The sequence below is a fragment of the Furipterus horrens genome, unplaced genomic scaffold (assembly GCF_987537825.1).
Source record: "Furipterus horrens unplaced genomic scaffold, mFurHor1.1.pri manual_scaffold_4, whole genome shotgun sequence".
NCBI classification, from domain to species: domain Eukaryota; kingdom Metazoa; phylum Chordata; class Mammalia; order Chiroptera; family Furipteridae; genus Furipterus; species Furipterus horrens.
The window spans coordinates 29,117,755-29,141,836 of NW_028327174.1; the positions used below are offsets into that span (position 1 = coordinate 29,117,755).

At 35.0% G+C, this 24,082-nt stretch overlaps 1 protein-coding gene across 3 annotated transcripts in view; it reads right to left on the minus strand.

Annotated features, from left to right (window-relative positions):
- Positions 1–24,082, minus strand: part of LMO3 (LIM domain only 3) — a 51,339-nt gene that overhangs the window by 25,281 nt on the left and 1,976 nt on the right. For 2 of the 3 annotated variants that reach the window (XM_090275470.1, XM_090275469.1), the window contains one exon: positions 18,810–19,023. In XM_090275470.1, coding sequence (XP_090131596.1) covers positions 18,810–19,015 — 206 coding nt within the window. In that variant the 5' untranslated portion in view covers positions 19,016–19,023. Of the gene's footprint in view, positions 1–18,809; positions 19,024–23,000; positions 23,144–24,082 lie in introns of those variants that run through there. The other variant, XM_090275468.1, reaches the window with a different exon arrangement.

Genomic DNA, 24,082 nt, shown 5'->3' on the forward strand with positions numbered 1-24,082 from the left:
TCAGTATAGTTAACATTGTTCTATATTTATCCAATGTATGTAAACAAAAAAAGAGGAAGATAGTTTAGCATTTTTCCTTTAAAAATATATCTTCAAAGGAATACTGAACTCTAATGCATATGTCTTTTAAAAGTTTTATTACTACTGCTAATGAATTTCTTTTCTTCTCCATTTCTATTGAGTCATTTTGGAGGCCTAGAGTAAAATTACAACTATATTTACCTTGTGTTTTATCTGGCATATGTTCTTATTAATTCTTGAGTTTTTCCTATTATCTGCAAAGAAAGTAATTTTCTTTTGAATATTTATACTGGTTATTTTCAAATCTGTTACATTAGCTAAAAGAACCTTTAAAAGAACATTGAGTAAAAGTAATAATAGTGAATATTCTTCGCTTTTTCCTGCTTTTAATGGAAATAATTCTATAGTACTTAACTTTTATGTATTTGCTGTTAAGTTTCAGTAAATTTCTTAATGATATTTAACTGGCTTCCTCATATTTCTTTTTATCTGGAAGTTTTAAAGTGGTTGCTGAATAGTATTAATTGCTTTTTTGGGGGGGGCACATATTGCTCTAGCCATGGTGTTTCCTCCTTTAGTTCGATAATGTAATGAATTGGGGAAAACATATTCTGGTGTTCATTCCTTGCAGTCTAGAAATAATACTACCTGTTTCTAGGATATTATCCATTTTATACATTTTAAAAGGCTGTTAAAACTTTTTAAGTTTTTATGTCTATATTCATAAATAAAACTAGTTTCTATATATTTTATATTATCCTTCTCTGGTTAAGGAACTATATTAGAGTTATATTAATTTTATATAAGTTGAGTTACAGCTATTTTGGGGTTTGAATTTCCTGTGTACTATTCAATTCCAGATGCCAAAGAAGTTGCTAGATATACATGGCTTAATCTTGAAGGAGAGATAAGGGCTGCAGGCAGAGATTTAAAAGACATCAACACTATGAGCAGCAATTAAAACCATGAAGACAGATAATATTTCCTAGAAAAAAAAGGTATACCTCTATAAGATCAGTGTTCCTAGGGTACTATCCTTCACTCTTAATTGTTTTATGGGGATGAGACACCCAGAAAGGAATCTTAATGTACAGTAGAGCCATAGCATCCAAGATAGTAAGAAGATTTTAGAAAAGAGTAATCAATACTTAAAAGAGAAAAGAAACTACATGATCCCTGAGAAAGTGTCCATTGGTTTTAGCAATTAGATATTAAGGAAAGAAATTTTGGTAGACTAGTTAGAGATAGAAGCCAGATCACAAGTGGATGAGAAGTAAATGAGGCTGCGGAAGTATGAATATGGGTGTGAGGGTAGATTATTCTTCAAAACATTTGAGCAACAAAGGAGTTGGATAAAATAAACATATTTGAGGGATAAAGATTTTTTTTCAGGATGGGAAAGGCTTGCATATATTCATTCATATGTTGAGGGTAAAGAGCTTATAGAAAAGGAGATAGTAAAATACCAATAAAATAAAATAAAATGCCAAAGATAAAGAAGATAGCCCCCCAAAATAAGAAGACCACTAGGGTGTTGAGGTAATGGAGCCAAGGACATAGAATTAGCCTTAAAAGGAACAAAGGTGAGATGAAAGGAGTTAGTGATAAATGGAAAAGTAGATGCAATGTAAATAGTGTTAAGAGGCTCATTTAATCAAACCTGATGGCTTTGATTTTGATGCAGGCAGCAAGGGCATGTGCTGAGAAGGGAAGACAGAACAACTATCCAAAGACAGGGCCTCATGGGAAACTATAAATGCTCAGTAGAGCTGTTGAAGGTCATGGGTAAGGATGGTAGCCAAGTACAAATAACTGGCTCAGCCCTTGAGGCCAAGTGAGGAGAAACCAATTATTTGTGGGAACATCAATCAATATTTTATTTGCTTCTTTCCAGCAATACTCAACCATGTTGCAGATGTAAAAAAGGGGGAGTGGTATACCAATGCCAATTTGCCAGACAGAGGGTAGACATGGGATAAAAGGATGGAAGGGGGACACAAATGATCAACAGGTGGCTTCATGCTGGTCACAAAAGAACAGCAGTCTGATAGATTGGACCAAATTAGGAGAAAAAGACGTAACAGAAGTCTGAATATCTGAAATTAGTGAACAGTTGTCTTGCAAGCTAGACAGGTTGACATGATGGAGTTCATGATTCCTGAGACGGAATATTTTTCTCTAAGGTCAAGGAGCTGTATGTGATCCTGGAAATGGAGGGCTGATGTTCAGGAGAGTTAAGGGGATTTGACAAGATAGGGCTAGTTTTGGATGGGTCACCTATAAGCCTTTTAAAATCTCTTAGAATTGTCTCAAAGAGGAATGACAGGAGTGAGCAAGGCTATAAGGTAGTGTAACTAGATTGTATGAGTTTCATTGAAGGATGCTTTTTTATTAGTGAGTAGGTTGTGTGTACCCAAGAGAATGTCAGCATCTCCTCTTGGCTTCCTAGGATATGGGATTTACAAGAGTAAGTAGTATTGTGCCACTGTTGACAATGAAAAGAAACCCGCCTCTTTAAAGAACAGACAAGTTTTAGTTAAAGCAATGGGTGAAACTCAGTTAAGACAATATTTTGATGAAAACAGCATCTTGGCAAAAGATAGTGGACATAGGAAAGATTATTGACAATGACATGAGGGATTCCAGAAGACCCACTGGAAAGTGCTGAGTCAAGGTAACAGTAGAAATACCCAGAGAATGAGGAAAGCAAAGGACATGAGAAAGGATTAGAATTAACATTGGTGGTTTAAGGGCTGGTGGTAATGAATTTGCCTTTCATTCAGTAATGGATAATTAATTATAGGGTTCGAAGGCCTGTTTAGAAGTAGATGGCTTTACATGTCTTAACTTTAGTATGGTGAGGGTCTTCAAAACTATCTTGCTTAAACCCAAGAAAATTGTAATGGCCATGAGGTTCAAGACTTTCCTTGAGAGTTGCCTCCCACCTCATAGAGCAGTGAGTTCTCCATTGTAGTTCTCTCCATTATAGATCACCCATTCCAATTATTTAAACTTTTTCATTCTAGCAATTTCAAAATATCCCTGGAGATCTCTGAAGCAGGGCTATAACTAGTCTATGTGGGATGAAAGACAGATTCCCCTCATCAAGAATTCAGGATGCTACGACATATTTTCACGCCCTTTAGCCAATGGTACAGATTGAAGAACCTGGTCAGATATTTGGAACTAGAATTCCACAGTTCTGATTAAGAGTTTACATATGAATGGCTTACATGCCACATTAGAATTAGTTGTCACTATCTTAAGTCCAAGAGATTTCACTTAAAGATCCAGAAAAAAAAAAATCTAGTTTATCCAGAGAAATCAGGAACACTAGGCTCATGTTCTCCCAGTCTGCTGACATGAAATCACTGCTGCTCCCGTTCACTGGGACAAGCAAGCCCCAGTTCACTACATTATTTTACCTGGCTGGACCCCAAAACCTGGAGGCATTTGATTCTGTAACTGCCTCCTTAGCCCTAGGTGAGATCATTATTTAACCTATTTTATTTACATCCAAGTTATCACTGTAAAAAACAAGTTATTGATTATTAGTTTATAAAATAAAGATTTGCATACATGTGTTTATATTAAAATAATAGATTAATTTTATGACAATAAGGGTGAAAATGAGAGAATACAAAAGGTTATATTTGCTACCATCTTCCTCCTACATACAATAACCTCAAATACTGTTCTAAATATTGTTCATGTCTGTCTGTATTTTACATATACTATCTAGACTAAAGAATACATTTTATCACATCCTGCCTTTCCCAAATTCCTTTCAATCATCTAGCTAAGCATTTCTCATATGCTCCTGCCTCTATTTTATCTCATTATTGTTCACCCATTTATTTAACTACTTAAAACAAAGTCATTTCAAAAATTTCAAAACCCATCCTCAGATACAATACATAGCTTCAGATACCATAATAAAGAAAATTATGGTAAGAGAATACAAAAGTTCAGAGACTATATTAATATATCATGCTGTTGTTAGAAAAAGTAAATTTGGATTTGAGCTCCCTAGAAGACAAGGAAGAAAAATGTAAACAAATATATGATTCAAAGCCCTGACAAAAAACCATTTACTCATTTAGAGTCCCAGAAAGTTTCCTTATTCTAAGATCTGGAAGAAATTTCAACAGTAAGTCTGCAGGACATTGTATGCAATACAGTAAACAAAGCCCACAGCAGCATCCCCAAGACACTGAAGTTTTGCAGTTGTTTATAAAATATTCTTCAACACAAGCTAATGGTAAATCCCTGATTCATAATTCTTTGAAAATTTTTGAGGAGCCAAAACAATAGGGGTCAATGTCAAGTGCATAGCTCTCTGGTGTGATCCAAAGGATAAATTTAAAACTATCAGAAGAAATAATACTCAAGTTTTCTCAATCCACCATAAATATGATTTCCTTCAAATAATTTAAAAAAAATAAGCATTGAAAATCAGAATTTTAAGTTATATTGTCTGGTAAGAACACAGTCTAAAGGCACCATTGTATGATAAAGTCCACATGTGTATTTTAGAAACACAACTAAACCATGTACATGAATGGACAGCCACCGCATGGCTGTGGCAAAGAGAGCTGAGGACCCCAGTCCTCCTCAGCAAATGTTTCTGGGTCTGCTGCAACACACAGCTGAGTCACAGAGGCCCTGGACAACATGTCTGAACAAATTTCACAATATGTATTACCTTCCATGTTCATAGGAAAAAAAATCTGTTGTATAATATTGTCAGATTCAGGTCAACTGAATTCTTAAGGACATATGCAAAGACATTACATTTCATCTTTGGACATCCTTTCTTGGCAGGATCAATTGTTTCCCAGTGCCTATCTAGAGTATGGCCATAAGACTATACCATCAGGATAGAAAGTGTAAGATACAATCTTCTGATTCTCCATAGCAGTAAACTATTTTTTTTTTTTTTTGTATTTCTCTGATACCCAAGTTAAGCTCCTTGATGCTCAGATTATTTATTGTATTACTTTTGTAACCTTTTTCCCAAGGACCATGTAATCCATACACTGTTGGTATCAAATATTACTGGATGGCAGATTTGTTTTTAAAATGGTAAAATTAGATAATACATCTCATCTAAATTCATGGAATTTTCTTTCTTAATAATAAAGCCATGTGATAGCTTAAAAACACATGCTTTATCATCATTCAGTAGCAGTTTATTCATTAGAACATTCTGTACTCTTCTGAAATCCAATATATCTCATCTCATCTCCTTTTTGGTTATTTTCCTTCTCAAAAGGCCTTGTTACAAATCCAGTGCATTTAACTACCAGACTATGCCCATAAGGGCACTTGGGCAATAGCTTATATTTTAAATTGTAGTAATTGTGGGTGCTGCTGACTTGTCAATCTCAAATATATTTATAAACTACACACACAAAAATTAAATGAACAAAGTGATTCAGATTAACCAGCTCTGACTCCACATTTGAAGAAAATCACTGGCTGTGCCCAGGATCCAATGCTAACAATTTGTTATGCACTGCAGTACTATAGCTTTCTATGTGGTAAGTAATTTTAAAAATTCCAAAGCATTCTTAAAATGTTTCACTTAAACATTTCTGCAATAAAATCTTATTGAACTGTTGCGTTCATTAATTTTCTACAGACTAGAGAGTAAGAAATTCAAGTTTGATTTTTTTTTCAATTTTGCCTACTACTAGCAAATAAACTGTGCCTCTTTTTAAAATGAACCCCTGGCCTTGAGTTTTGGCCCCTTAATAGTAGCCTACATGGTTGACTGCCCTTGGTGTTAAATTTTCTTAAATTGTATTTCTGTCAGCGTATCATTTTTTTAAGCAATGGACCCTATAATAGCAAGCACTGGTCTGTCAGGAGTGCATTTTAACAGCACGACACAAGTATTTTTCACTACAGGAGACAAACAATGATATGTATTACATGCAGTAAACACTGCCTTTGGTACATAGGGTTCTCTCTCTCTCAGCATTTATCTGTCTAAAAATCTCACCATGTCCTGAATAGGAGGTTGTGGGGGAGGGAGAAACTCTACCTCATATTAATATTGCCAGTGGCTATAGTATAACGTTAGAGTCAACATGCATTGCCACATTTTTCAGAAAGAAAACCTTGATTTAATATTAAATAAACAGAGCATGTCATATTAAGTCATGCTTAAAAAGTTCTTTCCTTACGAACTATTGCATCTGTTTTACAACTTTTTTCTTAAGTATTGGTCTTTCCCCCTTTTATTCACAAGTTTCACTACCAAACAACATTCAATTAAGCTTAAAAACACCATTAAGAAATAATAGTGCTATCCATATTGGGGGTGGGAAGATCCCAGGGATGCTTAAAAAATTACTAGCATTTCTATTTCTATTTGTTTTATAGGTTATCCTTTTAAACACTATTTTTCAAATTAAAAAAAACATAAAATGAAGAATTTATGATTTGGTAAATATACATTTAAATTAAAGTTGTATACTTAAATTTCTGTAGCAATAAATGTATGTGATAAAAATTTTTAGAGAACACAATGAAAAAGAATTATCAGTTAAAAGATATTGGCATTCAATTGTTCTTGTCACCTGAGGAAAAAGGTACAAAAATCAAGACCATAAAGGAAATGTGGAATAGCTGAAATTTTACATATAATTCTACCCTACAGAATATTAAACATAATGCTTTATAAGGCCACAGAACTTGCACATGCTAAAATGTGGAGAGTGTGGGCATCTATTTCAGAAAACTACCAGCTCAGTTACAAGGAAAAGAGCATGTTCAAAAATTCCTCAAAAGATTCAAATTAATCTTAATTTATGTAAAATACATTATAACCTTAATTTAACAACCTATTTCAGACTCCAATAATCTCCACTGTTCAATATTATTTTCCTACATGGTTTCAGGTGCACATGGTATTTAGGCATTTCTTCATTTTTCTTCTTTTAGATGAGAAGTCGGTAAAGATCTTAATATAATAATAGCCTTCATATTCTTGATTACTTCTCATTTTTAAACTTCATCTTAATCTTTTCCTTTCATTTTATCCTCATATTTAATAACACTCATAACTCAGTGCTATTTTTTTTTCATAACAGAAGTTCACATGGGAGTGTTAGCCAGTGTTCAATTCTTTTCCTATGGTATTTTAATAACACATCCTGACAATTCTATGAATGGGTCTATTACTCCTGCTTATAGTTAAGTAAACTGAGACTTAGAGAGGCTCTGTAACTTACCTAGCAATAAATAGTTGAGATGCAGCAGAATTGGGCAGACTTCAACTCTGGACTCTTCACCATTATGCTACTCAACATGCCTCTAAAACCTAGGGGTTAGATCTAACCTCACCTAGTTTGGGAGATATTTAGGGAGTTATCAAAAAGTAGTATGACTTTTTTCTTTATATAAAGGGATAGAGAAAGTAAAACCAGCAGGTGAATGCATCATAACGGTAATATATGATTAATTTGCTATTAATGATAGTTGATGAAAGTATATTCCATGTGGTGGAATAAATAGAAACAAAAAGGAAATAATTTAAGTTACACTGTACATGTTTAAATAAATGTAGGAAAAGCTTGTGACTTCAGGATCCCAGCAAAAAACTGAGTTATCATGAAAATGAAAGTCTCTAGTTTACTACTCAGCAGGTAAATTCTCAAAAAAAAAATTTTTAAAAAATTTAATTTTCTCAAAATGTATAATTCTTTTTCAGATAACTACAGAAATCCACAGTTAATCAAGAAGACAAAGCACTTAACACATTTAGTCAAGTAAGCATGGGATCTCTGTTCCAAAGATAATGGTTAGTTTAATAACTACCATTGACGAGGTTATTTAAAAAAACCAAGAAAACTTATCAGTTCAAGGTCAAGGAACATTTTCTTAAAAGAAAGATTAAATTGATTTACTTTGGAAGGTAAGAATCACAAAATGGTTAGGAATATAGGTCTTCAACTCAGCCAGGACAAAATGGCAGTTACAACAGATGCCCCATCTGCCAAAAAGCATAGAAGAGCAGCTAGAAATTAAAACAGCAAAAAGCACACAGATGTGCAGAATGACAGCAGGTATTAAGACTTGTAGCCCTGGCTGATGTGGCTCACTGGGGTGAGTGCAGTCTGCAAACCAAAAGGTTGCTAGTTCAATTCCCAGTTGGGCACATGCCTGGGTTGCACCCAGATCTCCAGTTGGGGAGGTGTAAGAGGCAACCAATCCATGTTTCTCTCCCTCTCCTCCTTCCCTTTTCCTCTCTCTAAAAAAATAAAATAAAGACTTGTAAAATCATTTGGCCACCACCTCCTGGCTTTCTGAAAAAGTAGGTCTCCCACTTTGTGTACGGAGTCTAGATGGCCACCATTCTGAACACTCACCCACTCATATGGGACTACTTTCAAAGTTTCAAGGCACATTTATCCAGGAACTCGGCCTATACCCATGATACATCCTAGCCCATTTCATAAGTGTAAATACGGGTTCAAGAACTTTGATTTGTATTTAAAGTTTTATGTAATTTTTTTAATTTTCAAAAGCAAAGACAGTTTGTACCTACAAATCCCACTTTTTAAAATAGGAATGCATATTGATCTTTAAGTTTTGAAGAGTAATGCTTAGCTCTTCTCAATGTGAAACTAAAGTTAGTGAGCTAGGGTTAGGTTAGGGGCGAAAAAGAGAGGTATAAACAAAACATTTAGGTAACACTTGTCTCAGCAAGGATGTGATTAAATAAATTGTTTTAAATAGCAATATATCCTCCATGTATTTTCTCTAAATTCTGGATTTGGAAACATTTATGATAATTAGAACCAATACGTTATTTTAAGTATTTTGTGCTTGAGAATAATTTAATTAAATAAAACTCAAGTTGGCTTTAAAAGTAATAGAAAAATTCACCCCTCAGACCTAGAATAACCAATGTTTTCACTTCAAGAGTAGAAAACTATCAGCTTTAGAGAAATGCACATCTCTGCAATTTTTATGACTTAAGTATTCAAAATATATTAGTTAGACTGTGATCAAGATAGAGTTTAAGAAAATCTTTGGCCAAGCTGTTACTCTCTTCCATGCTGTGTTGGCAGTCCTACCTCATCAGTATGGGCATTCCTTTGTATTTCACTTTGAAATATTATATGTATAAACAGTTCTTGAACCATTTTAGCAGATGTGTGTAGATGTGTCAGCCTAAACTCAAACATACAGCTATAGCATCACCCATGAATTAGCAATGAACAGTCAAATGATTGAATTCTGAGGTCTATTTGAGATTCACATTTCATAACTATTACTTAACCAAACAGGGTCATCATAGGGCCAAATAAAAAGGCATTAAAAAATGCTACCAGTAAATAATAAATGAAAAATAATCCCATTCAATTTTGCAGATGACTTCTGTAATACCAAAGGGAATTTAGTGTGTAATAGCCTAATTGAATAACCGTCATAGCAGTGCTCAAATGGAAGTGGTCATTTCTCAGTATTCCACAAAGAATTGGTTCCAGGACCCCTTGTGGATATCAAAATCCACAGATGCTCAACTCTCTTAAAATGATGCAGAACAATGCATACAGCAGACCCTTGGCATCCACAAATTCCCAACCAGGGACTGAAAATACTGTTTTTAATCCTTAATTGGTTTAATCCACAGATGCAAAACCTGAGGATACGAAGGGCCAACAGTATTAGCACTTCCTTAGATGACATTTAGAAAAGGGGCATTCTAGGTTGTGACAGCAATAGAGGATACCATAGGACCACACAGGGGCTGCTGTCACTCTCTCTAACCACACTAGCATCCTTGATGTTCCTCAAACACATCAGACACGCTCCCATCCCAGGCCTTCGTACCGGCTGTCCCCTGTTACCAGAACGTTCTTCCTCTACAACCTCATGGCTAGCTCCTTCACTTTCTTCAGGTCTTTACTCAAGTCCCCGTCTCAACAAGGCTGTCCCCGTGTACCCTATTTAATTTTTTAAATCCTTCTCTTTCCACTCCTCCCTTTCCCTCTGCACCATCCCCCACCCCCACACAATGCATCAATATAAACCCTGCAAACCACTTATACTGCTCTATTTTTCCTGCAGTGTTTATCATTTCCTAATGTACTCAGTACTTATTTTGTTGATAATTTGCTTCCCTTAACTAGAACATAAGCTCTAAATGGGTTGGAGGTATTTCTGTGTTTTATTCAGTGCTGCATCCAGGGCTTTGTACAGTACTTAAGAGTATACAGAATAATATTTGTTGAATGGGAAAATGGGGCCCAAGGATGCTAAGCATTTTGCAAGGGATGTTAATTGTACCTCTGTTGATACTTTAGCAGTATCTGTGATAAGAGATGAAACAATGCAAACAGCATGAAAGTTACAGAGCTAAATCTGTCTTACTCTGCATCCAAAATATAACTATGAAGCTTGAAGCTCAGCCTTCATAACAGGACTACTAGTTTACAAGAGGATTTTTACAGAGGTTAAGTTTTACTTATTATTTAGAATCTCTGTTCTTAAAAATACCTCCAGTAGCTCCTGATCATACCTTTGTTCATTCTCTAGATTGGTCCCATGGGACATAATTAGACTAAAACTCTTCATATGTTTTACTTAGTTATTTAACAACAATAGCAACTATATCAGTTGTAGAAAATATGCAAAATAACTTGCCTTTAAGTTCTTCCCAAATTTCCCAGACTGGCACTCTTATTCTTTGCATCGTAACATATTAATAACTTCATATTTACATATTACATAAATAAATTAGAAATATAATATTCTACATTCATTACTTATAGCAATGAAATATTGCTCCTCAAATATTTGTTAAATGACTAAATGGTTTCATTTTAGAGAGATAGCAAAACGTGATCATAAATATAAACAGCAATAGTACCCACTCATCAAGGTCGTGCTGTGGAAGGAAAGGATTCTTGTAGCTCAGAACAATTCTCATTTTTTTTCTAATAAATGGCTGCAGAAAATACTAGTTTATAAGTTTTAAGTCAATTTAATAACTTATAATTTCTTTGTATCTCCCAAAGCACAAATGACTGCCTCCCTCAGTGGATATTTACATACAATACTTACAGGCTTTAAAATTATGTTCACAGTATAGCTGAACTTCTCACCTGCAAAATACAAATAAACCTGCCCATTGAAACTGATACTCATATTTAGTGTTAGAAGTTATGATCGCTTTTTCCATTAGTCTCTCCCACCGCTGCCCCCATCCAACCAACCAGAGGAAGAGATAGTAATCACTCATCCGACACAGTCTAACAAGAGCTGTTGGTCAGAATATATTTGTCCTGAGCAGCTGATAAACACAAAATAATCATCATGCTCAATGCCATCAGGTATCTTACACTGTAACAGTCTTGACTCTGCTATTTTTGGTGAATTGTGAGCAACCAAAAGTCGAACATTTGCTATTTTCTCCTTGAAGTTGTCTATTGGGATCTGCCAGCATAAATGAGATGGGAATTTATTTTTGTTCTGTGGTATTAAGATTACTATAAAATGTTAGCATTGGCACAATTTATGAAGTTCCCTGCCCTATTGCTAGTCCTTGCCATATTTGATATTTGTGTTTACTAAAACTGATTTTCTGTCTTTATTAAAGGATGGGTTTAATGTAGATAATGCGTTACTACATTGTTAGTAACAATTTTACTTAAATGTGGCTTGGGTATACTCCTCTGCAAATAATCTTTGAATTCCTAAGAGTCTTTTATTTTCCCAGTAGCCCAGTTGGAGAGTTTTTAATATTAAATTGAATCATAACAACACATGCTGGTTAGAGTCTAACTTAATACATTTGGCTTAATGTTAATTTTTCAACTTCAAATCAGGGATCTGACTATTACAAAATGATTATTTATCTCAAGTGTGATTTTTTTAAACAAGTAAAGGCTACAGAGATTTTTGCATTACAAAAAACTAACACTATGGAGGAAAAGAACTCAGCAAAACATTTAGACTCTTTACATAACTACAAATAATATTATTGAGAAAAAAGGTCTACCAGGAAGTTTTTGATAATATAGGGCAGAAAGAAAAAATGTCATTGTGAATGCACAGGTGACTGATGTGGGCCGTCTGTTAATATAATAAATATTTTTGATGAATATAATAAAAGAGTAGGCTTAGGTTTTAATTCCTTTAGAGAAAAGTTACCCATTACTATTGATAAGGGACAAAAAACCTACTAAGCAAGATAAATTGCTTTAAAGTAGGCAATGAAAATCTAACTGTCACATTCCTCGCTTCACAATGTAAACTGACACTTCAAAAATACATTTCTTATAACTACCCTGAAAAAAGAAATGTATGCTTAATCATCAAAACAGGTATGTTGTGATGGTAGAAACAGAAATAGAACAGACAGTATCAAACTCTATAGAAGCTGAGAAAAACAGAATTGGGTGATAAAAATCACAAGGGAATAAATTTAGGCAGTCTATCGTGTTATGAAACTTTCCTTTTAGAATGGAGAACACTGTAAGAATAAGTCAGTGCTATAATTTATAATACTAAGAAATTAGTTGGCATAAAGTATCTGAAGTATCAATTACGACAAAAGTTGATGTTCATTCTAAGGTTATATAGTCTCTTATATCTGTATGTGCAACTCGCATATGTACACCTATGCCACTTTAAATGCTGAACAAGGGGAAATTCCACATCAGGAGGAGTAATCACTTACATAACCTGATTTTAAAAATTAACACAAAAGGAAAATGCATTTCAAAAGAAACTTGGCTAACGAAAACGTTGTTTAAAAAAATCTGTCAGTTGAGTAGAACAACACTATTTTACTTTTACTTCCCTTGTTTTCAAGATCTTGTCCTACATTTACAATTCATATATTTTAACATTTATTGATAAAAGTGAGAAATGTTAGGTAATGTTTTTTGGAAGATAGAATGAGGTTTCAGGATATGATTTTGAATAATAGGAGACAGTCTCATAGGAAATGGAAAATATTTTCAAACCAAATACCAAAATAAGATTTCAATGCCTCACAGTGTAACAAAGGAAAACACAATGGTCATTTAGGTTGGCACAATTCTTCTTTTAGACTAATAATTTTTATTTGAGGCAGAAAACTGAACTACATAATACATTTCTACAAGGCATATATTCATCAAAACCATTTACAAAATTACTACTTTCAGCATATTTTAAAATGAGATTCCTTAATAAATTATGTTTATGCAGTCAAAACACAGCATTCAAATTTATTATTAGTCACTTAATGGAAGTTAATGGTGAGTTTATAAATGAAGTGCTGGCTTACTTTGATACATTCTAAGAGCAACCAAAAATAGATATTCTTTTCCAGAGTTCTATGTATTTATAAAGTGCAAAATAAGCAATTTTAGCAATTCTCAAATGTAGGTCTCCCAGATGCATTTAATCCTAAGTATACTTGTAGAAACAGAATATTTTTCTGCTAAGTCAGGTATGTCTAACTTATCCATCTTATGTGTAAAAACTATCCTGACTGAAGTATTCCATGCTTTATAAAAAGATAAAAAACGGTAAAGATATAAAATAATGTAAAGTACTTTTGTATTTTTAATATCCTAGGCTGGGGAGGGGATGGATTTTTCAGTGACAATATCTCAAGTCTGTCAAACAAACCAAAATAAAAAGCCACAAAACTAAAATAACTCTACTAGGTAATCACTTACTGAAAATGGATGAATCACAGAATTAACAGAACAATACTGTAGATAAATTTACAAATAAGAAATTGTCATTGTAGATGAAATATTTTAAAGAGATTATTGCAAAGAAGTTGACACTGAGGAAGTCTGGTGAGAATCCACCAATTTTTTTCTGAAGTGAGGGGCACTTCCCCAAAGTGTTTTATAAAACAAAATTATCCCTCCTGATCTGTACTGGTCCATGAGCAGTAGATAGCCTAAAATACTTAAAATAGAATTTAATAATGCTTTATCATAACAAAGGGAAAAATTGGCTTAAAATTAAAACATTTTATAAAGCTACAAATAAGGTAAGATAATTTGCAAGGAGTATAACAGTGCTTTTTAAAACAGACCATGGAGTCTAATATACTCATATGTCAAAATATTTCATAATACTAAGATTAGCTTAGAAATTTAAATATGGTAAAAGTTATGACTATAATAAAGCATTAAGAATGCTTTAATGAAGCTTGTAGAGAAAGAGAAAGTTTCTTTGGGAGGAGTTCCATTCCATGTAAAATCTTACAATTTTCAGAATTAAAAATGTTATTTTTCAAATAACAACAATTCACTGCTTTCCAGGGAAGAGATTTTCAACTGCCTAGTATTTAAAAAATGTCAATAAAAGGAAAAAAGAATGAACATTTTATTTAACATTCAAAACAATTGTGCACTAAGTTGTCAGATAAAATAAAATAATATTAACATATTCATGTTTTCCTTTAAAACCTTAATCAGGTACTAAGCTATATTTAACCTTATGTAAAAATGTAGAGGCACCAGGTTTGATCAGTGTGAAATAAAGTTTTAGCTAGATTAATGCTTTATGTAGCATTTGATTTTAGTTTTCTTTTTAAAGTTATTATGTCTTTATATTAAAGCACTTACTTGTAGTAAGCACAGCAACTTCAAATCCTTTTTGCTAATTGGCAACTCTGGTGGAGCATGAAGCATCACTCTTTCCTGATAGTTTCATTTTAAAGAAATCATCCTCACATATAAAAATAGCAAATTGCATTAAAATTTATATAAGACATTTTCAGCTTCTCGTATAGGAAGAGCTATAAGTAGCTGCCATGGTACATATTACAGAAAACAGCTTTGAATAACATTCTCTGGTAAGACACCATTCATAGAGATAGAAGATACAGCCGGCGTCAACTTAATGCTTCAAATATACCACAAGTAAAAAGTTTTAGTCTTAACAAAAAAATAAGCAAAAATTACCCCAAAACTGGAGTGATAAATTCTGAAATCCGTTACTGACTCCAAGTTGAAAAGTATTTTGTTATTTCCCCTAGTTCTAATTTCTTAACACTTACCACAAAATCTTAATTCTCAAACTCTGATTATACATTAACTACTTTATTCATATTTTCCAAACTGAAATAGATTATAGTTTGGCAGTGAATAGAGTCCTGTAAACACTATTACTAAAACTTTGCTATTTTTATACAATAATTGTTAATCTACTTTAGGCAGTCTATTAATTTTAAGATCTTGTTCAAGGTAGAAAGATGCTTCCATCCTAATTGGTCATGAGCTCATCTTTTAATAATATTAAGTTATAAATGTGTTGCATACATTTTTAACAGATACATTTTTATGTCTTGGCATATAAATATTGATGGGGAGATTGACTTCATAGTTTAAGTCAGAGAGCATATTAATGGAGAAAATTTTTGAAAGTCAGTCCTTCTGTTCCTCATGTAATGAATGAAAGCAGAGAACAATCTTATAAACTGACAAATTCTCTCTCATTAGATCTGTGCATTTTATATTCTACAGAAGAATAAAATGCATTATACCTGCCCTGTTATGGAAAGTGAGCTGTTCAGATTTAAAATTCAGCACATAAACTGTAAAATATTTTCTTTTTTTCCCTTAAACATAGCTAATTGTGCCACAAAGGAGAAAATAATCTGAGAGGGATAAAATTTAGCACAATCATAGCACTGATAACCCAGAAGAAATTATCTTATAATTTAAATTCTTGTATTCATCATTCAAAGAACCTGTAAGAACAGGTCAACACTGTCGCTCCAACTAATGCAAAACAAAACGTTAGGACTTCAAGACTCATTGCTCAGAATTAGAAGTGTTTTATTGTTTGAATTTTTTTTTGGAAAGGAGAAGTTATTAGAAACTTAAAAACAATCGGCAAAATATATCACTTAAAAATATGGAAAAATTATCTAGCATAGGATAATACCTATAACAAATAACTTACTAGTACAGGTAAACTATTTTTTCTTTATCATTTTCCATATTCTCACTTAGATGCCTAGTGATTTAGACACAGAAATACAAACCTGTAAGTTATTTATGGCTTGTTTGATACCTTAAAGAAATTACGTAATATTCAAAAACCAAAAAGCCAAACCAAACCATTTCTTAACAGGATTTAAATGGTCACGCATTGGCTGTGCAAAATACAGAAAGGAAATGTGCAGAACTAAGAGGGAATAGCCACAGAATACTACTTGTTCACTGATCATATTGCAGATTTTGTATAATTATTAAACAATTAGTTAGTAACAATTTTAGGTATACCTCCCTTTTTCCATTAGTTATTTCATCCATTGCCTAAAATTATGCCTTTCACACAGCAGGCATTCAATAAACATTTTGAATGATTATTTATACACATTCAAAAAATTAGTTTGTAAATAAAATTGGCTTGACTGTATTTGCCCGTCATACAGAATCAGAATATTGTAATATGCCAATCAGAGACATATGTTGTTGAATGTCCACACAATTTCATTGAACTACATGCTTGTCACATAAAACTAAATACCACATCTGTGGCATAATCTATATAATACACAATGCAATGTTTTTAAACACATATTAATTTCTCATTTCACTTCTGCACTCTTTAAGTGTGGATGAATTACTAGTTGCCAAAGAAGTTACATTATATATAGCAAACCTTCAGTTTAAATAAGGGATATAAGCTTGCTGTGTACAACTTAGTTTGAAATGTTAACAATCTTTAGGCTGTTAACATAACAACTAGCCATTAGTGCGGTAATTACCTACTTAAGAGGAAGTTATACTCTGAGAAATGAATATATTAGCAATCAGGACTAGGGTTTATATTTGAAAAAGTATGAATTTTAAATATAAGTTAACAAGCATTAAAAGTTTGAGCCTATCAGAAATTAACTAAAAGTTATATCACAGAGAGCATCATAGAGATTCCTAAGAGATAAGAATTTGATATAAAAACTTTTTTGAAAATTTCCTTCAACAAAACACTTAACATGAAATATCAAATAGCAAGTGAACATCATATTTTCTCACCATAAAGAAGAGTAAAACAAAACAAATCCAAGTTTACTTTCTCGCTGGCTATTATATTGACAACTGCAGAACAACTTTGCTCAGGACACAGGTACTTCATTGGCGAGTTTATATTTTTGATTTAAAAAATCCAGATATCTAAAAGTATTTTCTTTAAATTTTATTTAGTTCTGTCTTTATTGCTTATTAGGACACCTTGACCTTGCCAGACTATATAAACTTTTTGTTTTGGAATTGTTGCTACATAAATCCACTTGAGATACTGCAGTTATAAACAAATGTATAAGTCAAAGAGTCAAAAAGTCATGGCTTATTGGTTAGTAAACATAAAGTGAAACTAGAAGCAACATTAAGTCATTAAAAGCAAAACAAATGCTCTATGCAGAAAGGAGGCTCTAATTCACAAAGAGCGGAGGAGAAATTTTTATGTCAAAGAAAAACATTCAAAGACTGCAGTTCTAAAAGAATTCATGCAATAAATTAATCCTGATTAGTTGTGCCACCACAATAAGGAAAATCCTGGCTATAGAGAGTCACTTCCCATCGTTGGGACTTTGCATGTATTTTGTGCACTTAAGAATGCAGAGGAGGAGTAACAAGTGGTTATACTTGGACAGGAGGCTGTCAGATGATGCAGTCCTAAGAAGGGGAAGACTAGAATAAGAAAAACAGTACTGGATTTACCCTCTCGTAACTACTATTAACCAAACAGTATATTTTTATATATCAAGATTAAATCGCACTGAAAAATAACTGAACTACACAGTAAGGAGCACTTAATTTCCCAGAAAGTACCTTTCCAAATAACCAAGATGGTTAAGGAGTTACTGCTGATGGATAAATTTTGTGTCATAAAGGGGAAAAAAGTTCAAAATAAATTGTCTAATGTTGACTGGAAAAATGATTAATTATATCAAATATGAAAACCCGAATGATGCCATATATCATTTCTTTGATTTGATAGATCCTACTGTATTAATATAAGTAATTTGCAGCTGAATCAACTCACAAAGTTCCCTGGAAAGCAAAATAATTTTTCTTAAAAAGAAGTTCATGTGTTGAGTACTAAATGCTGGGAAACAAGTTTAGTCAGCTTCCTGGATTCATAAGCAAGAACATCTGCCTGGTCCTGGAACTGTTCTAATGTTTGCAGTATGGAGTGCGGCTGTCATTTTCTCACAGAAATGGAGATCTTTACTTTGTTAATTTCCATAAAGCTACTGGCAAGTCTGAGGCTGTTAATGTTCACTGATTATCTTGCTGTGATCACTTGGAATGCCATGGGGGAAAGATGTACCCACACTTTGAGAAAGTTTTCAAAATTATATAATAAACGTACTAATAAATAACAGCTGAGCATTTCAAACAGGCTGACAAATCAGAAACAGAAAGAGAGCTGAATATTTTGTGTTAGACTCAAACCACCTTGAAAGCTTACGGTCTAATAAAATTTTTGTATGCTGATTTCTACCACATACGTCCTTGACATGAATTGGAGGTTTCAATACAAACAGTGGAGTAAGTTAAGTAAGTGGAGTAAATATGAGCAACCAGGTAAGCCACACTGAAACACTTCAGATACTGTGTTTTCTTGACCACTGCTTAAGCAATAATTTGCTTGACAGGCACCTGGTAACATTTTGAAGACTGACACAGGTCAACATCTCTCAGGAATATAGGCTGGTAGTAAGGAAACGAAACAAGAAATACACTTACAAAAGTATTTTAAAAGGAATCCAGTCATCACTGGTGTGCAAGGATAATTCCTACCTCAGATAGTCTCTGCGACAAAGGATAAGGTTAGCTTTAGTGTACAGCGTGGAGCCCACCTCTCCCAAACGACAGTCACAGCAGGCACACTTCAGGCAGTCTTCATGCCAGTATTTGTCCAGTGCCTTTAGAAGATACCGGTCCTTGATTTTTCGGTTGCAGCCAGCACAACCTTTTGGCTTGGTGTCTGGCTGGACTGAGAGCATTTGTATACCTAAAAGAAGACAAAAACCAAAAAGAAAAAAGAAAAAGAAAAAGAGAAAGAAAGCTGGGACTACAAGAAGAATCAAAAGATGTCAAAAGACTTCAAACAAGTTAAATATTTAATATGGCCTTGTTCAAGGAGTGTGAGACTTTCTTTTATAGGGCTGTACTAAAATCCAACGAAATCTTGAAAACAGAACAACTCAACCTTTATAAAGTCCTTATTAAATCACTTCTAAAGTCATACATACAAAGTAATGAAAGTAATGAATTCATGTTGTACACAGTTAGATGATATTGTATACACGAAGTTAAAGAACATTAAATAACTTCACAGTGTCGCCATTCTCTACGTAGAATGGTTGCTTTAGGGATAAAATGTAAGTAAGTGGCTAACAATCTAAAAAGAAAGCTATTTAACAAGCTAGTCCATGCAGACTAGAAGGCAAAATTGAGGGTTTTTTTAATTGATTAAAAATTGCATTTAATATGTGCTAGGTGCCAGAAGCAGAGTACACACTCATGGGATTACACTATCCTTACTGAGCAGTAAAGATGCTTATAGTTAAGTACACAGTACAGTCACCCCAAAAGCTCACCAATCCTATATTACTTCTTTGCATTCAAATACTTACTTTTGTGCACTGGATATTTCAAAAGGGTTTATTATGTTAAAATAGAGGCATCATTCAGTGCCTCTATTAATGGCAGATTACCTAACTATATACTATTACATACCCATATATAAAATTAAAGTATTGGGTTATGTAATTTAATACCACAAACATGCACTTATTTATTTTATAGAAGAAAAACAACAGAAAGCAAATTCTAAATAACTATAAAATACACATACATAAATATATTATATACATATATAATACTGTACTAAAAATAGGGGTGTGTCTATATTTTGGAGATATATTTTTATCATAAATAAGGACTCTAGCTGGGTTCTGTAGATTTTACAACTTGACTGAAATTTGAAAGAATATCACCTGAGTTTTTTATCCTTTCTTAAATGTCAAACATCCAGCTTTAAAAACAATGCTCTACCAACTATTCAGAGCTTTGTATTTATCAAGTAACTCACTTTAAGCATTGTAAGATATGACAGACATCCATCAATTTCAAATTCTCTCATTTTACAAATTATGATACAGACACATAGAGGTTAAGGGACTTCCTCAAAGCTGAACAACAATTAAACACTAGACTTGGTGGCCTTCCCACAATCCAGAGATCCCACTGCTATATCACACTTTATATCAGGCATAAAGTTTGAAACTTGGACACAGAAGGATACAAAACACCAAATATACATGCACTTAAAAGTCTCAAGAAAAATGCCAAGCTATAATCTTAAGCATTTTCTGTGTACATCCCGCCTCCAAAATAGTTAAACCTTCAGTTTTCTCTGATGCCTTGACTTCGCCTCTATTACTTTCACTATCTTTCTCTTTTTTTAATCACACTGATAAGAGACATCAAGGCACCGTACCACCACAGATGGATACATTTCCTAGCTACAAATAATACATGCATTGTACATAATATTGTTATGATGTGGAAGTTCCATTAGAAAACAAATTCTCTGGTTAGAGTAATGGAGTGGGCAATGGCACGGAGGAAAGCAGTGTGGCTGTTCTTTCTGCATGATATGCATAGCTGTGGTCTCCCGAGCTGCATACTAGCAGCTGGCTTTGAACAGAAGAGCAGGTGGTATTCCTATAGCCTGTTTTCTGTTCCTTTTCTTTGAAGGAGCTAAGGGTCTAGTGTAGATTAATCATAACCCTTGATAGCTCTGCTAAATCTCACTCTCTAGAACTTCTGACAAATGAAGTTTCTTTGATCAGAACTAGTTACCGTCTTCTAGCAAGGTTCCACAAGGAATGAATCCCATTAATTACAGTAAAGATCATACCCTAGTGTCTCTTAACCATATACCTAGGGGGAGGAAGAAATTTTGATTTACTAAGTGACATTGTGGATTTCATTACTGTAAACATTTAGAGGTATGCTATGAGTGGCTATACTAATTATTCAATTTATAAGGCTATTAATTCTATATATCTCAAAGCTATTTTTTTTCTTTAAAAATCCCTTTTAGTTGTAGGTAAGCTATATTTACAAGTTGTGTTACTACCATCAAGTGTGGAAGGGCAGCTGTCTTCATTCAAAGTGCTTTGCAACCAAGACAGGGAATACCAACCTTTGGCACAAGCAACACTACCCTGCTTGTCTTCACAAAATGTTTTTGTTGTGTTGACATTTTAATTTACCACTTAGAGGCCAATTAATATTGGAAACTCTTGCATTCTGTTTGGCCTTGGACATAAAAGGAATTTGATATTTTACACTCCATTCTGGTGCCTTCTTTTAGAGAACACCCTCACATTTCCCTTGAAAAGGCAACCTTTTCGATACGATACAACTTTACCAGTCATAGAAAAAGAACTATTTTGTAGTCACCACTTTGCCATAAACCTAACAGGCATAAAGCAGTGAGCAGCCTCCTCTCACGATCCAGAAGAAGGGGTCCGGGTAGAGTTATGTGTTTGGAGCTGAGAAACATGGCACAAGTTGCTCCTAGCATATCAGAACTCAACTAGTTTTAGATTGGCATGTAAATTGTTCTGAGGAAAATTCTTATTGCCTCTGAGACCCTGCCATTCTGAGTTATTTGACAGTTTAAGGGAAATCATAATTTAAAAAAGACATAAATAATAGCCTGTGCAGTGTGGTGTGCAGAAATAAGTAGAACCATTTCATTTAAACTCTGGTGAGCTTTTAATTGCCTGGATTGCATTGTGAGGCAGCCTAATGGTTGATTGCCTCCATTATGTTCCCTTGTTCTGTGCCATTCATCCGCGCAGTCTCAGCTTCAGTAGTTAACACAACAAAGTCACCACAACTCCACAACACACAGGGGTTTTAAAAAATAAACATAATAAAAGATTCGCAGCACTTAGACACAGTCTTTTATATTTTTGGACTAACTACACATAGTGAATGGAAAACATTTTGTCCCCGTCTTGTCCCCGTCGGAAGATTCACAGAGAACCATTTGGGAGAAGGAACTGTTAGAGGGAATATATAAAGGGGGTTGGCAGAGGCGAGATGCCTCAGGAAGATGCTAAAATGGGAATGCAGGTTCCGCAGCTGGGAGCAGTGACACAGATTAAAAGAATTTGGCCAACATGGCCATTCGATTGCCAAGAGGTACCAAACAAAAGATTTTCTCTCTTCCTGCCCATCTTCATCCTCTCCCAGCCCCCAGCCCCAACTGGAGTACTGGATTGGGCCTAAAAGCTTGTTTCTCTCTGTTCACTGGCCCAGAGCATCCCTACAGGCTGCAGCCCCCTGAGGGACAACAATGCAAATAGATGTCCCCAGATCGCAGACGCTGGAGCTGCTTAACTCTGTTCTGCCCCTTCAACTCCCAACCGCCCTTCCCCATCTTTCCACCACCCCTCCCCTTTTTGAGCAATGGAGCTGGGAACCAATTTGATTCCCTTTTTCTCCAATGCAGCTGCAAGGCTCAGAGATACTGACATTTTTCCACTCTTATCAGTTTAATTACAGTTACCATGGCAGCAAAGTGCTAGTGCTTGGCAAAGGCCAACAAGAGATTTGCAAGACTGAGTTCAATTTTGATGCAGCTCACATGCAAAATAAAAAAAAAAAAAAAAAAAAAATAAGAAACATACATACACTCTAACAAAGAATCCCTTGCGGAGTTATGCTCCAGCCTTTTGTGGTTGTGTCTTTGCAGCCACACAAGGGATGATTTGCAAAGAATGTAGCAGTATTTGTTGCACCTAGCCAGATTAATTGGTTTAAGCAGCAATCTTGCAAAGCAATTACAACAGTAATATTTTGGATCTCTTAGAAAGACACAATAGCAGCGGAAGAGCAGGGAGGCTTCGGAGCAGCCAAGAGCGCCGAGCGCCGGCAAAGTGCATCCATGATAGATTGTAACCTTACCAAAACTTTTCTCCTTTTTCTGCATGAGTTGACTTAGGCGTGCCTGAGTTGCAGCGGCTTCGCATTGAGCACCAAGCCCAAAGGTAGACGTAGAAGGGGGTCTCCTTATTTAGCTCAAATGTGGACCTGGAGCGCAGCCTACACTGCTGAGGACCGGCTATTGTGAAGCCACTTTGGGAGCGGGTCAGAGTGGCGGCAGGGGGTGGGGGAAGGGATGAGTGCGGCCAGACGAGACGCGGCGCACACACAGAGCCCCTCGCAGTGTGGCAGTGTGCAAAATGATGGCGAATGACAAAGCCACATGCTTCCCTAACTCTGCCCATAATCCTAAAATCCCAGCGGCCCCTTTTAGCTTCGCGGTAACAAATGGATTTGATTAAACTGTCACATGCAGCGTTAGCATAGCATATCATGTTCAATATGAAAAAGACCATAAATCTGAGTTGTATTTCATAACAGCTATCCGGGAAGCCCCCCATAAAAATGCGCTGCATCAGTTTGAATCTGAGCCTATGAGGAGGATACGGGCACCTGGTTCCACGGAATCTCGCTCCTCTGGCCACTTCTACCCAACCGCCTCCTCCTTCCCAGTCGCTTTTCTATCTCATGGGAACCACACTGTGTTATAGCAAAGTGGGGAGAGACAGAAGTGTCCACAAGAACCCAAAGGTTGTAATTTCAACTCTTGGGGGTGAGGGGCCCAATTCCCTGCCTATTGGCCGGGCCAGAGCGAACACCTCCTAATGCCAAACTCTCCCTGCCTCTCTGTCCCGGGGAGTCGGGGGTGTGGAAAGGCTGCAATTCAGCATGAACTTTGAGTATTAGCCACTCGAGTCATACTTGAGACGTTCCGCAGCCACTCTCCCTCCAACCACCCACATCTTCCGCTTGCATTTCATGTCTCATCATAAAAATAATGAAGCCTCACATGATTTAAACAAAACCGTCTCAGCAGAGCTGCAGCCCGAGCGAAAGTTGCAGTGCAGAGCGGGGCTGCAGCTCCAGTTTATGCCTCATTAGGAGGCTCCGGGAAGAAAAAAAAAAATACCCACATCCGCACACGCACGCGCGCACCCGCAGAC